A 15,720-nucleotide genomic window follows, 5' to 3' on the forward strand; every position below is an offset into this window, starting at 1 on the left:
TCTACAGCTTGCAAGCTCCTCAAAAGGCTACTCTATCTACTTTCTTCCCTCTTTGCTGTGTCCCTCCTTTTCAGCTGAATCCTTCTCAAGCGGCTGCCCTGCCTTCCTCTTCCTCCTCCTCCTCCTCCTTCTCCTCCATGCTGATTTTTCTGCTTCCCCTGAGCTGCTGTCTCTTCCTTCATGCCTTCTCTGCCTCTTCCTTGGCAGGTTTTCCTCCCCCCTTGGCGGAAATGGCACAGGGCCCTGACTGTCCTCTTCTCCCTCTGCTGCTCACACCTGAGTGGAGCCCACCTCAGCTCTTTGCTCTATGTCTGGAGTCACATCCTTGCACCCAGCAGATTATTAGTTTAGGGGAAATGGCAGGAGCTGGGCGGGAGCTGCTTTGACCTCTCTGGCATCCTTGTGGGGCTGGAGGCTTGCGCCAGGGAGAAGGGTCCATATCCTGCCCTGGGTGGTGCATAGGAGAGCCCTGGGTTTCCTTGCTGTGCATCACATACAAGACATGCCCCCTCTTCCTCCTCTGGGCATTTCCTATCCTGTGGCACAGGAGCCCTTTCAGCCTTAGCCTGGGGCAGGACTCACTTGCGCATTGAGAAAATGGTCAGAAAGTCTTTTCTGCTTCTTTTGGGCACCAGGGCCAATCAGCCGATCCGAAAGGCCTCTCTCAGCCACCCGGAAGAACGTGTGTGAGAAAAAAGACCCTGTGCTCTCGGCTTCTGTGGTCCTGAAGGCGGTGCAGGCAGAAAACGAGACCCTCCAGAAGGAGCTTCTCTGCAGGCAGCTGCAGGCTGGGCCCCTGAGGGCTGAGCTGGAGCCAGCCGCTTCTGCTGAGGTCAGTAGCAGAAGCCATCTCTCTCCCCACCAAGCAAGTTGGCGCTCCCTGTGTACACCCACCCCGCCCTCGCCCTGCCCATTGCAAGCTTTCTCTGCTGGCAGATAAACTGCCAGTGCCACGCTGAGGACTGCAAACCCCTTCCCAGCTGCTGAGGGCAGCCCTGGAAGAGTTTGTACGATTGGCGCTTTTGTGGCAATGGAGAGCGGGCTCCTCCTGCTGCCTGATCCCAAATGTAGTCAGCTGGGGGGGCGCCAATGGTTCCCTCTGTGACTTAGCAAAAGGAAGGGGTTGTTTGGAAAACAAGAGGGGCAGTTCCTTGGGCTGGGGGACAGGAGAGGCAAAATAGTTTATCAAAAGTGAAAGTTTGAACAGTCAAAAGTCTTCATAGACTGCATGGGAATAGGAGGGTGCAGAGGTAAATTTAGAGCAGTGCCGCTGGGCATGAAATGCATTTGCTTCTACCAGCAGATGTGCTAAAGTGGCAGTGATTTGGGAAGCCTCCTGCTTCCTTGCGCTGTCCCTGCCTGCCTGTTGCCAAAAGAGGAAATTCCCCCGAAATGAGGAGGCTGCTAAAAAGGCAGAGTCAAGAGGGCCAGATCACTGGAATTGCTCAGGAGTTGTCTAAAAGCTCAACTGGAGCGTGTAGTTCTGATCAGGAAAGGCAGCTCTAGGGCCAAGAGGAGGCCAGCATGGTTAACAGGCAGAGGCAAAGAAGCCCTCAGAGATGGAAGTCTTGTCCAAACGAGAAGAACCAAAAGGAACACAAACTTTGCTCCCCCACAAAAGCGCAAGCAGAGAGGGCGGGATCATAGAATGTTAGAATTGTAGAGTAGGAAAAGACCCCAAGGGTCTAGCTCCCTGCAATGCAGGAATCTCAGCTAAAGCATCCCTGACAGACGGCCATCCAACCTCTGCTTAAAAACCTCCCAGGAAGGAGAGGCCACCCAAAGGAGACTGTTCCACAGTCAAACAGCTCTTACTGTCAGGAAGTTCTTGCTGATGTTTAGTCAGAATCTCCTTTCTTGCAACTTGAAGCCATGGGTTCGAGTCCTACCCTCCAGAGCAGCAGAAAACAAGTTTGCTCCATCTTCCATATTGCAGCCCTTGAGATATTTGAAGATTGCAATCATATCTCCTCTCAGCCTCCTCTTTTCCAGGCTAAACCTACACAGCTCCTTCAACCACTCCTCATCAGGCTTGGTCTCCAGACCCTTGGTCATCTTGGTCTGCCTCCTCTACCCACCTTCCAGCTTGTCAACCTCCTTCTTAAATTATGGTGCCCAGAACTGGACACAGCATTCCAGGTGTGGTCTGACCAAGGCAGAATAGAGTGGGACTGTGACTTCCCTTGACCTGGACACCAGCCTTCTATCGATGCAGCGTAGAATTGCATTTACTTCTTTTGCCGCTGCACCACACTGTTGATTCATGTTAAGCTTTTGATCCACCAAGACCCCTAGATCCTTTTCACATGTACTGCTAGTCAGCCAGGTGTCCCCATCTTTTATTTGTGCATCTGGTTCTTCCTGCCTAAGTGCAGAACCTTACCTTTGTCCCTATTGAAATTCATTTTGTTGACTTGCGCCCAGTTCGCCAATCTGTTAAGGTCATTTTGAGTTCAGATTCTGTCTTCTGTGGCATTGTCTGCTCCTCCCAGTTTGGTAACGTCTGCAAACATTTGATGAGCATCCCCTGTTGCAAGCCTGAGCTCCTTCTTGGCTGCTTGTGTACACTCCTTGTTTGTGATTTCCCCTTTCTTCCATTTCTTATACATTCCCTTCTTACATCTCAACTCATCTGTAATACGTGCCTCTCACTTTTCTTTGTTGCTGTGATTGTCTGCCTTTGTGCCTTCAGTATTTCATCCTTAAGAAACTCCCATCCATCTCTGACTCTCTTCTCTTTGAGTATTTCTTCTTCTTTCTCTTTTTTTAAAAAAAGATTTTATTAAAGTTTTTTCATAATACAATAAGATAAAATAAACTAAGTAAAAACAAAAACAGAGAAAGAAAAGGAAACAAACAAAAAAATGAAAAAGAGAACAGAAAAAAGAAGAAAAATAAATGTCCAGGAAAATCTGGACGTATGGCAACCCTAGTGTAGAGACAACTGAAATCAAGATATAGGGCGGATCCCATGGTGGTGGAGGAGGAACAACCTGGCAGCCAGGTGTCCTTAACCACCTGGAGTTCTCTTCAGGGCCAGCCCCACCAGCAGGTGCAGTGAAGCAGTTGCCTGAGGTTGCAGTTGCTGGGTGGCAGAGAGCAGCGTTGCAGGAGGGAGCTTGCCCTTCTCTCCTTCAGCTAGTCTCTGCCCTCCAGTGTGGTGGAGAGCTGCTGTCCTGTTGCCATTGTTGAAGAAGGGTTCAGCGCCCATCCAGCTGGTCTGCTATCTTGGGAGGGAGGGCCACATTGCCCTTAACCTCAGGCAGCCCACAAGAGGGAGGAAGCGCCACATTTCGACTGCCAGGCTCCTGGGCGATCCGTACATGAAGGGAGTGCCCCCCTGAGCCCTCTAAGGATGAACAGCGGGGCACATGTGACTGCCACGTGACTGCCTTACCTTTGTTTACCAAAGTGCCCTGGAAATGCATGGTTGCCAGGTTGTCGTCCTGGATGCTCTGGCCTAAGCTTGTTCTGGAGCTCCCAGAGGGGTGTTGGCAACCCTGTGACCTGTTGTCTTTGCATTTCCCCCTCTCGCAGCTGCCGTCGCCTTTGCCACCTGCGTCCACAACAAATGAGCCTCCTCAAAAGCTGCAGGAGGGAAGCGTCGTCTCCACGGCCATGGAGAGGATTGGACACCTAGGAAACAGGTGGCTGTGTGGGTTTATTTTGAATCCTTTTCCAGGGGCAATTCGGAGCCAAGCGGGAGGAGGAGGTTTGGAATGTGCAAGTAAGCAACCAGGTCCAAGTGGATCCCCTGTCTGCCTTCCCCTGTCTCTGCTGGGTTCCCTTATCATCCTGTCCATGTTGAAGAAGCCCTGGCTCACGAGGTGATGGCATTGGTGCCATTGTGAGGGCCTCATCCAGGATGTGTAGACCGGTGGGGCGGGCAGAGGTTGCAGTCCATTGTGGGGCCAATTCTGAGGTTGGAGGTGAGGTGCTGGGGCCATTGGCTCTTCTCCCCCAATGCCTGGTAAGAGAGGGGTGTCTGGGGACTGGGCTCAGCACACGGGCGATGGTGGCACATGGAGGTGTCTGGGCCAGAATGCCCACAAGTGGGGAACACGGTGTCATACCTGAGGGGGACACATTCCTATCTGCTCCTAAACAAAAATTATCCTGGAACAGACCTGGAGTTTCAGGCCAGTTTGCTCACTCTTGAGAGCATCTCCAATCTTTGGCAAGGTAGCCCAGATCTTGCCCATCCTCAGCCGAGTCAGCAGAGCTGCACCTCATTCTCCCGGTGGTCCAGGTCTTTGCCAGAAGGGTCAGGCTGTGCAGGGACCAGGGCAGGAGCTGAGTTGGGCCTTCAGTTGTCCGTCTCGGGACTTCCTGCCAGAGTCCGGCCTGTGACTGTTCTGCTCCCTATTTCAGGCAACAGAAGAAGCTTCTGAAAGTGCTGCAAGAGCTTGAGAGCCAGTCTTCCTGCCGCAGCTCCCCAGTGCTGGTAGGGAAGGAGGCTTTTATGAGTGGCAGAAGCCACAGCTGTGCCAGTGAGTCATCCTCTTCCCCAGGCCCTGAAGAAATCAGTAGTGGAAGTGAAATGACCTCAGGTGGGATGAAGGCCCCAGAAGCTCTAGGCAGATGGGCCATGCCAGGGTTGGGATGGCAGGCTCAATAACAGATCCCTTGGCATGGCTGCGTGATTTGCTCTGTGCATGGCATAGGGCAGAGGAGCCATGTGGCAAGGCCCTTTGCCCTCGCCTTCCTGCTGCTCCCCTTGGGGCATCAGCGTCTGTGGTGGCGGCCGCTCAGTTTTCACCCTCCTAGGGCCAGCTGGAATTGGAGAGGGAGGTCCGGGATGCCATCTACATCACCGTGGAGATCCTCTCCAACTGGGGCAACGCCACCAGGGTGGGCCTGACGGAAGTGGAGTTCTTTGATCTGCACCACGCCAAAGTGTTTGTGTCTCCTCACGACGTGGACATCCGGCACGCCGACATGCCAGGAGAGCTGGGCTGCCTGGTCAACAGGAACTCCAAGGTAGGCTCTGCCTGCAGGATCCAGGGCTCACCTGCCTGGATGCCCCTCTTCCATTTCAGCAAATGCCCTGTGGGGGGTTTCAAACAGCACCTGCCTCCGGGGGTTCTCCTGGTTCAACTCCTCAGGACAGAGAGTGTGCCATGCAGCCTATCTCAGCCCCCTCCCCAGAAACACCAGACTTGTTCTGATCTCATGCACAGCTTCCTTGCATTCACCCGGTTCTATACCAACTGTACTGGCTCCCAGTGGAGTACACAGTCGGGTTTAAGGTGCTGGTTTTAACCTTTAAAGCCCTATACGGCCTAGGACCCTCGTACATACGGGACTGCCTCTCCTAGTATGTCCCACAGAGAACCTTACGGTCTTCAAATAAAAAAATCTTGGAGATCCTGGGCCACAGGGAGGTGAGGCTGGCCTCAGCCAGAGCCAGGGCTTTTTCGGCCGTGGCCCCGATCTGGTGGAACACTCTGTCACAAGAGACCAGGGCCCTGCAGGACTTGACATCTTTCCGCAGGGCCTGCAAGACAGAGCTGTTTCACCAGGCCTTTGGCCAAGGCAGAGCCTGACCCCCTCTCTCCTTCTGTAATCCTCATAGAACTCTAACCCAATTGTTGCCATTAATTTGATTCTGAATTGATTTTAGAATGTATTTTAATTAATTGCCTGTGTGATTTTATGTACACTGTGCTATTTTTACTTGTTGTTAGCCGCTCTGAGCCCGGCTTTGGCCGGGGAGGGTGGGATACAAATAATTTATTATTATTATTATTAGCATTAGTGTTAGCATTTGTTTCCCTCTGCTCAGCTTGTTGCAAGGAGTGGCTAGGATGAGCCTCCATAGGTGAGGCCTGGCCGGGGGGGGGGGCGAGTAGCACCAGCTTTGCTGCATTCCATGCCAGGGCCCTCTTACCCATGAAGGTCAAAGTGCACAGGTGGGGGGAGCAGGATCAAAAGGAGCTGGCAGGCAAGGAGAAGCAAGTTGAAGAGGCCTCTGTTTGTTTGAGAAGCAGGCAGGCGTCTTTCATCACTTGAAGCACGGATATTTCTTTAAGGCTTTAAAAACATTTAAATCTGTACTGTTCTGTGCCCGACAACTCAGTCTGCTTGAGAAAAGTTTGCCGTCTAGAAGAGAGGTGGTCAGAAATGCCTGTCGCTCTTGAAGGTCCCGCCTGCTAATCTGCAAGTCGGTGTCCTGTTGGGATCCTGGCAAGCTGCAAAGCTGATTTACTTTGATTAGAACAAGTCCCTCCCCCCCCCCCCCGTTTGACCCAGGCAGCGGCTCTCTGGAGCTGCTGGGAGGCTGCTGCTGGCTCTCCCCGAGGCAAGCCTGGTTTCCCTAGGAGCAGGTGGGCATGCGGCTCTTGCCCTCCTCTGGCCTCCCCTTCTGCTCTCCAAGCTGCAGCAGCAGCCAGGCTCCTTCCTTCCCAGCCATCTGCTGCGAGGGTTTGCTTCCGTGTCTCCTAGGTCAGCAAAGAGCGCTTCCCCTGGACGTGCCTCTTCCAGCCTCCAGTGCAGCTGTACTTCGTGGTCCGAAATCCCAGCTTGTCTGATGACTTTGGTCTGTCCCGGATCAGGATTTGGAATTACAGCACCCCTGTGCCCAGTGTAAGTGATGACTTTGGTCGTGGGCACCTCGGGGTGCGGCATGTGCTGTACTCGGCTGTTATTAGCCTTGGAGAGAGGGGAGGGGAGGGGAGGAGGTTTTTTGGCACTGCTTCCATTCTAAGCTGCAGAAATGCTTGGATGACGCCTTCAAAACAAGACTTGCCCTTGAGGCTGCATCGTGAGAATTTCCAAACAACAAAAAGAGCCTGCAGAGTTTTGGACAGTCCTTTTCCATTTTGAATTGGCTTTTGGGCACAATCAGAAAGAGAGAGAGAAGTTACTAGGATATCATGCAGTAGAAAAAAAAACCCACTTGGGAGCTGCTGCTGCTGCTGCTGCTGTTGTTGCTGCTGCTGCTGCCGCCAAGTGGAGCCTGCAACAAACAGTTGCAGTATGAAGTGGTGCTCCTGATCAGGGTTCTAGCCTGCCTGCCCTGCCTCCTCTCAGGACACTCCATTTCTTAGGCACATGGTTTTCCTTTCCCTCCCCCAATAGGCAGACATCGTTCTGTGATCTCTCCACAGGCTGAGTCCTCAATGGGCCGCTTTTGCAGCCTTTTTGCCCCATTCAGTTTCTTCTCATACTCAATATTTTTTCCCTAAACCTTGACGATCCAGCTGGTCTTTGGTTGTACACTAAGCCTCCGTTTGCAAGGCTGCTGGCAAATGTGGTGCACGGCCAAAGCCACTCCCCACAGCAGATGGCAACCGCTTCATGGTTCTGGAAATTTGCTGTGAGAATTGCTCAGAGAGCCTGCTGGGATGATTTGTTCAGAATGGCTCCACGTACTGAGCGAAAGAGGATTTTCTATTCTGGATTATAGATGAGCTAAGCCTTATCCTCCATGACTCATTCTCATCTGTGCTGTCAGAGAGGCAGTACTCATATGGCAGCACAAATAGAAGGGAAATGGGGAAGCCGAGAGCAAAGAGGGAGGCCTCATACAGCTTTTAAAGCAGAACAGAAGCAGCCCCCCTTTCCCCTGGGAAATAGGTGGCAGGAGGGCACTTTGCTTGCAGGTCTTCTTGGGGGTCAGGTGCTTGCCTGGTGTAACTCCAGGGGCTTGAGAACAGGTCCTTAAGTCCAGGCTCTGGCGGGAAGAAAAATTGTCCAAGCCAAAATGGAGCAATTATGAAGGTTAGCAGGGATGGCTCACCTGTGGTCCTCCAGGTGTTCATGGACCCAACTCCCATCATTCCTGACCGTTGGCTTCACTGGCTGGGAATGATGGGAACTAAGACTCCAACCACATCTGAGCAGTCACAGGTTGGCCATCCCTGGTTTAAGGAAATGGAGAGAAGCACAGAAGCTTCAGAAAACCAGCCTCAAGGCATGAGCAGGTATTGGTCTTATCCCAGGGCAACACTAAACTGCATGCAAGGGATCTGTGGCCCTCTAGATGGTGTTGACCTGCAACCTCCATCACCCTTGATGGGCCTTTGACCGTATAAATAAATCTGACCTTGCCATAGTCCTCCTCTGTCGGCCACGCCAGCTGGGGCTGATGACATTTGGAATGCAGCAACATCAAGAGGGCACTGGGTGGCCCATCATCCCTGCACCGAATTGTGTTTTAGCATCACAAGAACAAGGCGCAGCAACTTTGTGCTCTCATTCTCCCTCTGCACTTCTGACGTGGCACCTGGAGGAGTTCAGAGCTTTTGCTTGCCTTTTACACTAACAGCCGTTTAGTGTGTTATCTGAACCCAGACACTGGGGCTGACCTTGATGTATTAAAGCAAACCAACTTCTATCCATAAGCTTTAGCTTAACCACAGTTTATGGCTTGAGCAACACGCTAAACTGCAGCTAATCTAAAGTGGAAAAGGAACTCCATCTTCCTTCCTCAGAGCCCCACCTGGTGGGAGCACATGACTCTGAGGCTGGCACAGGCTCGCTCTTGTAACAATAAACCGGGGTCAGCAAACTTTTTCAGCAGGGGGCTGCTCCACTGTCCCTCAGACCTTGTGAGGGGGCCAGACTATGTTTGGGGGGTGGGGAATAAACAAATTCCTATGTCCCACAAATAACCCAGAGGTGCATTTTAAATTAAAGGACACATTCTACTCATGTAAAAACACGCTGATTCCTGGACCGTCTGCGGGCCAGATTGAGAAGGCAATTGGGCTGGATCCGGCCCTGGGCCTTTGTTTGCCCACCCATGCACTAAACCATGGTTTAGTGTTATGCCTGAACACAACCAATTCCTCAACACCTACAGGTTTAATTGTGAGGAAGATACTGGCACCCCTTCACATGTGTCAGAGCTGAAGTGCATCGCATATGGTTTTAGCTTGCTGCTGACTGTCTCTCTTCACATCTTATGAATTGGGCTCCTTTGGGAAGGCATGAAATGAAAACCACTGACTTTTGTTTGGCTCCCAGACCCAGGTCCTCCTTTTGTTTTTCTGTGTGTTTTCAGGATCTTGACATTGGAGCAAGAAACATCATTGTCTATGTGGATGGAAACCTTGTATTTGCTGGTGAACTGCAAAAGGGCTGTGGAAACGAGGGTGCCGATGGCAGCAGCTGCACCACCATTGAGCTCCCAGAAAGTCGCTCCGTTCCTGGGAAGGGGAGGGAAGGAAGGGGCTGGGGCGCGGCAGACTGGAGCCACGAGCCAGGCAGGGGGCTATTGAATCTGAAGCCTCCCTTGGGGGAAAATTGCTCCGAGGAAAAGGACAGCTCTCTTGGCCTGGTTAAGTTGAAGCAAGATCTCCAAGAAGCACCTGACTCACTTTCCAGGGGGAATGTCCATAGCCCCCTCTCGCCAGAGACCATGGAGCCCGCTCATTCCGACGACGACCTTTCTCTGAGTGAACAAATGGAAAAACTCTCTGGAAGGAAACTGTCTCAGCTGCCTGGCGTAGAACTGCCCTGCATCCTGCGTGCTTCCGAGGCCAAAGAAAAGAGCCGGGTCTGCTCACCTAAGCAAAACCCATTCCCCTGGCTTGAATCGCAGCGAGCCCAGCTGTCCGCCGAGACCATTGGGAGGGGCTGCCTAGGATCAAGCGACAGGAGCCCCCACCCCTGCCTAGATGATCTAGAGAGATCCCACCTTGAATCTGTGGAGGGGAAGCTGCTGGCAGGCACCAGGAAAGAGTCGGCCAGTGGCTTGGACTTCCTGAGTCCCCTGCCCAGCAAGTGCAACTATGCGGCCGACCTGCTGCTTCCCGGGCGAAGCCACGGAAGGGAAGAGTTTGGCCATGCCATCTTCAAGGAGGAAGCTCCACCGGACATAGGTAAGAACTGATCCCCAGCCAGCTTCCCTTAGGTGTCCGGTTGGGTCATCTGGCTTTCTGGGGGACCTTCTTAGACAGCGAGCCCTTGCCTGCTGGCCACAAAGGGGAAGTGTGGGGTGGTGCCCCCATCCACAACTTCTTCCTTGGGCACAACTGACCCGCACAGTCTCCTTGGGATGCCTTGAAGGAGAGGCTGTTGATAATCACACAGCGAGCAGTGGAGGTGGAAGTGGCAGTTGTGGGAAGTGCCTCCCTTGGCAGCTGAAGGAAATCCCCCTCCCCTCGCAATTTCCCCACCCTTCAGCTGCCCTCGCTAACTGCCGGCCTAGAGAGCCCGCACACCGTCTTCCTGGTGGAGCTGGGGACTATTCGGACCCTTTCAGCTGGGCAACTGCGGTGGATGGAGAAGTTGCTGCAGGAGTGCTGCTTCTCGGAGGTGCTCTGCCAGGCATGGAATGCCGCCATGGATCCTGGGGCTGGGGGTGGATGGGCCTCCCTCGCCTGGGTGGTTCTGGGCTCTGGTTGGCCACGCTGTGATGCTCTTGCTCCCCTCCCCTGAGCTTGAAGCTCTGTCTACTCAGTGGGCAGCCCCACCTGGCTGTTCTGGGCTGCCCCTAGGGGGGGTCTCACTGGGAGCTGGTGCCTTTGTTGCTAGACTAAATAGCACTTCTTCGGGGGGGCAAGGGGGCGGTAGAAAGATGCTCAGCCACTAAAGCTGCAGTATAAACTGTACACGTTTACTTGGGAGTAAGATCTACTGAGCATGGAGGGGGGACTTGCCTCTGAGAAAACATATATGCAGTTGTTCATTGCTAGAGCTCTGGAGCATCACAGAAGAAAAGAGCTCAGGTGCAGAGAGAGCTTCATCTCTTCGCTGCCTGTGTTTGTTCAGGGCCAGGTTGGTTTCCCCAGGCCAGGTGCTCAAACTGCCTGCCTTCCTTCTTTTCCTAACTTCAGGAGTTCGTCTCCTGCCATGGGCTGTCCTTTCGTCTTCTAAGAAGCAGCCCTTTCTATATCCTGCTTGCTGGGGAGCTTGCAGGATGGGGCTCAGCTCTGAGTCACATGGAGCTGTAGCATTTCTCAGGAGGGAGCAGCAGTCTGTGAAGTATGTAAGAGCAATTTGTAACCGGAGGTCTTAAACCTGCCCCCACCGCTTGATTTTCTCTGCTTAAATCCTAATTGTTTTGTTCAGGGATGTATTTTATCTGAAACAGATCTTTTAATAAGATTCTGTTCTCTTGTAAGGAATTGAGACCCACAGGTCCTGGGCACATCCCGTCAGCAGATGTGGGGATGTGGCCATACGAAAACAAATTGACGTCTCTGCCTGGCTTGTATCAGTGGCATGTAAAGCTTACATTATTGGATTTCCTGCCTTTTTGCTACATCTCTTAAAACCTCATTTCACAACAAAGCCGTGTGCCAACTGTGTCATGCGTCAGGGACGTCTTGGCTTGAGCCGAGTCACACGCGGACTCTTCTTCCCAGGGATGGTGTAAATGTTGTAAAAAGTGACACCTCTGGGGTAGAGAGCCTGTAGCCCTCCAGGTGTGACTGGAGCCCATCTCCCAGCAGCCAGCATGCACAGTGGTCAGGGAGGGATTGTAGTTGGTGAAAGAACACACACATCATGTGCAGAAACACTCCAGCAGCACCTTGAGGCCAGAATGGGAGAAAACTCCCACCTGACATTCTGCAGAGCCCCAGCCAGTCCAAGGGCCCAGTTTTCAGCTGGATGGGCCTGGCTCAGCGTAAGGCAGGTTCCTGCGTTCCTACAGCGGGAGCTGCCTTCCAGCTCCATCTAGAGGACAGATGATAGGTTCCCCTGATTTAAGCTGTACAGCTTACTGGCCATGAAGCTCAAGCTTGAGAACCGTTACTCCATTTTGATACCTGGTTTCCAAACGCTTTGGAGAGTCTTAGTTGTAGGAGTCCAGCTCCGTCTGGCTCAGAGCCACCCTCTCCTTTGGGGTCTCCCTCATCTAAGGGTGTGTGAGCACAGAGGCAGACCTTTCCACGGGGCTCTTCCGCAGCAGGACTGTGCTGCTAGATCCTCTTGCTGGGCTTTGGGGCACCCCCCTCGCTGCCTCTGCAGGAGGGTTCAGCCAAGCCAAGCAGGCACCAGAGGCGCTCTTGTTTCTCCCTCCTTCCAGGTGAGGCTCTGCTGATGAAGGGCAACGCCACACGGCCTTCCCGGGGAAAGTGGGGCAGTTCCCAGGAGCAAGTTCTGCAGGAGTCCTGGAACTCTCTGCTGAAGTTCAACCACTTGCACCACGGCCGAATCTCCAACATGGACTTCCAAGGGGACATTTTTGACGAGTTTCTCCACCAGCAGAAAATCAGCCGGCAAGGAGACCAGAAGCTGCGGGCGAAGGAGAGCGGGCAGGGGCTGCCCAGGCGCCAGGAAGGGGAGGGCTGCTTGGACCTGGAGGACGGGGGCGACTTCCAAATCCCAGTCCTGCCTTTTGGGCAGCGCTTGAGAATCGACATCCGCTCCACCTGGGGGGACAGGCACTACGTGGGCCTTAACGGGCTGGAGCTCTTCAGCTCCAAAGGGGAGCCCATCCAGATTGCCAAAATCACAGCCAACCCCCCCGATATCAACATCTTGCCCTCCTATGGCCAAGATCCGCGAGTGGCCAGCAATCTGCTGGACGGGGTGAACCGGACTCAGGACGACATGCACCTCTGGCTGGCTCCCTTCACCCCTGGGAAATCCCACTGCATCTTCCTGGAATTCGCCAAGGCGTGCGAGGTGGCCATGATCCGCATCTGGAATTACAACAAGTCTCGCATCCACTCCTTCCGGGGCGCAAAGGACGTCACCATGCTGCTGGACGAGCAGTGCATCTTCAGAGGGGAGATTGCCAAGGCTTCTGGGACCCTGGCTGGAGGTGCGGGGGAGGCCTTTAAGTTTCTGCTTCTAATGGTGCCTGGCAGAGAAAGCAAGAGGAGCTGGCTCCCAGTCCTGCTCACCCGCCCAGCCCCTTCCCTCAGCTGATACTTGCCTTGGAGCAGGAAGGGATGCGCTGGGAAGAGAGAGGGCAGGGGAAGGGAAGGCCAGGCTGCGTGCCCTTCTCCCGAATGCAGGGCAAAGGAGAGATGAGGGGGGGGGGACAAGGCCAGAGTTTCCCCTGCCCCACCCCCCTTTTGGAAACTGATTTATTTTGGTATGATTTTATCCTGAATTTCATGTTGTGAACCACCATGAGATCTTTGGATGAAGGAGAGGTATATAAATCTAATAAATAATAGCAATAACTTGAAAGCAGGCTGTTCATGCCTGTGCTCAGCCCTTCTGCCCTTCTGGAGAGGTGCCCCAGCCAGATCTCACCTCTCATATCCTTTTGTCCCTTTGCTTTTGTTTCTTGCTGAGGGTTTAAACAGCCCCAAACCCATCACCAGCCTCAGAAGCAGTACTTCTTTTCAGGGGGTGCCCCAGGGTGTGCAGTCCCGGCACAGGAACCAGTATGAAGCGCCACTACGGCCTCTCCTGGGCTGGATGTTGTGGGGCTGGAGGGGCAGGGAGCAGTGTCTGTGACCTTCCTGTTGGCTTGCAGGAGGAGGGGGGGCGGTTTTAGCGCTTGGGCTGCTGACTTGAGTTGTGTCGTCACCATAGAGTTGACAATGTTTCAGCTCCAGAGCAGTTTGGAGACACCATCCTGTTCACCACGGACGACGACATCCTGGAGGCCATCTTCTGTTACGACGAGTCCTACGACGAGGAGGCAGAAGGCGCCTGCAGCCTGAGGTACGAGGAAGAGCTGAAGAGGCCGAGAACTGCGGATGGGGAGGGGGACGAGAGACCCTTCACGCAGGCGGGCTCACGGACGGAAGACAGACAGGTAAAGTTGCCTGTCGTGAAAAGGCTGGCTGGGGGGAAGGTGGTGCAGAGGCTCGGTCTAGAAGATAAAATTCAGGCGATAAACTGAATGCGTCAGAAACTGATCTCTAACCCAAGCAGGGAACTTTGGCTGGGAAGGAGCTTTCTTCTCTGGTTCTTGGCACCCCTCATGGGGAGGGGGCTGGAAAAACTGGCCTCCTGTGCTGCAGAGAAAGAGGGGACATGGGCCAGGATGTGGTGGGTCTGTGCCCTGCAAGTTCCTCCCCAAAGAGCTCCTGCCATAGGGGAACAGGCGGCCTTTGCTTCTGTTGAACACTAGAGAACAATAAGCATTGCTCAAGCCTGTTTCCGTTTTAGGGCTGGATGCAGACGGCTGTGCCAGATTCTGTCCCTGAGATGGTGACCAAGGAACCAGGTGTCTATACTGGGAAGTGTAAGTCTGACTCCTGCTACCTTCTCTCAACGGTTCCACCATGTTTGCTGCCATGCTCCGCAGAATGGTGTCCCTTTGTCCCCAGCCTCGCCTCTGGCTTACCCCCCTCCTCACTCTGGGGGTGGCTTTCAGTGCCCTCTGTCCTCAGCTTTCCTTCTCCCAGGAGGCACCTCAAGCAGACCATCAATGCCCCTGGTCCCTTTATTTAGGGTTGTGCATATGTGGCCCTGGCAGTTGCTGTAGCTGCAGCAGCTCCAACTCCGGGCCTCCTCTTTACAGACCTTTCTCCTGGTGGCTCACTGCCTGTTTGCCTTTGTTTAGGCCTTCTGCTGAATTTCACCGCTTCTTGGGGAGACGCTCACTACCTTGGACTGACAGGGCTGGAAGTGGTAGGAAAGGAGGGCCAAGCCCTCCCCCTTTCTCTGGATCAGCTCTCTGCCTCTCCGCAGGACCTGAACGAACTTGCAGAGTACACAGATGACTGCAGGACCTTAGATAAGTGAGTATCTCTGCAGGCTGCCAGGACAGGAGAGAAAACGGATGTGGGTCACTGTCTCTTCCTCTGTGGGGTGCTTCTGGGAGGGGCTCCTGGGGTCCAAGAGAAGTGTCATGGACACATGGCTTTCCCTAAGGAAGCCTCTCTGGCAGGGCTGGAGGCGGGAAGCCTGCTGCAGAAGACTGCACTGGGCCTTGGGCGCATTATTTAAAACATTCCTGGCTCAGGCTGAGCAACAGAGCTGGTGGGTCTTGAGACTGGGGCAGGGCTGCAAAGTGTAACCGTGCAAGGGACTCCCGAAGTGAATTCTGGGTTGATGGTGAGAGGCTGGTTCTGATCCTTGTGCGGTAAGGAAGGCCTTTTTGTGGCGGCGGCTGGACACTTGTGGTCTTCCTGGGGACAGGAGAGGTGCCGTGGGCCTCCTCTGTGGCCCAGGAATAGCAGACACCCTTTTCAAAGGCCGAAAAGCTCAGCCAACTCTTGTGAGTTTGCAAATTGGGGAAAAACAAGCCACCACCGGGAGGAGGGTGTGTGGTGTGTTTTCAATTGTAATTATAGCATGCTTAGGAGCCAACAGATGGCAAGTGAAGCTGGCCAAATTGAAACTGAAATTTGGGCAAAAATCAGACTCGAGAGATTTGCCAAAAATAAGAAGAACACTCCGGAGCGAGCTTCTCTCTGCCATCGCCATTTTGGGTTCCTCCCCCCCCCTAACATTTTTATGCAGAGCAGTCCTCTGTCTTCCTCGTAAATGAAGTAAGAAAGATGATGATTTCTTCTTATATTATTAGTATTAGTATTATTTGTACCCTGCCCATCTAACTGGGTTGTCCCAGCCACTCTCAGCGACTTGACACTTACTCAAAATATTGTACCTCTTTCTCTCAACTTTCCCCCCTTCTCCCAGATTAATTGATGGGATCAACATTACTATGGAAGATGAGCACATGTGGCTCATTCCGTTCAGCCCCGGAGAAGCTCACGTGGTCACCATCCATTTCACGCGGGCGGAGAGCGTTGCTGGGCTTCGCATCTGGAACTATAATAAATCTCCCGAGGACACTTACAGAGGGGTGAGCGGAAGTCCTGGGCAAGCTCCCAGTATGCACCACGCTTCCCC

At 53.4% G+C, this 15,720-nt stretch overlaps 1 protein-coding gene across 6 annotated transcripts in view; it reads left to right on the top strand.

Annotated features, from left to right (window-relative positions):
- The window catches only part of KATNIP (katanin interacting protein), a 32,794-nt gene that overhangs the window by 9,556 nt on the left and 7,518 nt on the right, over window positions 1–15,720 (top strand). For 5 of the 6 annotated variants that reach the window (XM_081889062.1, XM_081889063.1, XM_081889064.1 and 2 more), the window contains exons 9-19: window positions 636–832; window positions 3,538–3,647; window positions 4,372–4,444; window positions 4,768–4,980; window positions 6,445–6,585; window positions 9,008–9,827; window positions 11,981–12,721; window positions 13,464–13,672; window positions 14,029–14,104; window positions 14,426–14,603; window positions 15,508–15,673. In XM_081889062.1, coding sequence (XP_081745188.1) covers window positions 636–832; window positions 3,538–3,647; window positions 4,372–4,444; window positions 4,768–4,980; window positions 6,445–6,585; window positions 9,008–9,827; window positions 11,981–12,721; window positions 13,464–13,672; window positions 14,029–14,104; window positions 14,426–14,603; window positions 15,508–15,673 — 2,924 coding nt within the window. The remainder of the gene's footprint in view (window positions 1–635; window positions 833–3,537; window positions 3,648–4,371; window positions 4,445–4,767; window positions 4,981–6,444; window positions 6,586–9,007; window positions 9,828–11,980; window positions 12,722–13,463; window positions 13,673–14,028; window positions 14,105–14,425; window positions 14,604–15,507; window positions 15,674–15,720) is intronic. The other variant, XM_081889067.1, reaches the window with a different exon arrangement.

Source organism: Podarcis melisellensis, assembly GCF_964234715.1.
Source record: "Podarcis melisellensis genome assembly, chromosome: 14".
In the NCBI taxonomy this organism is placed as follows: domain Eukaryota; kingdom Metazoa; phylum Chordata; class Lepidosauria; order Squamata; family Lacertidae; genus Podarcis; species Podarcis melisellensis.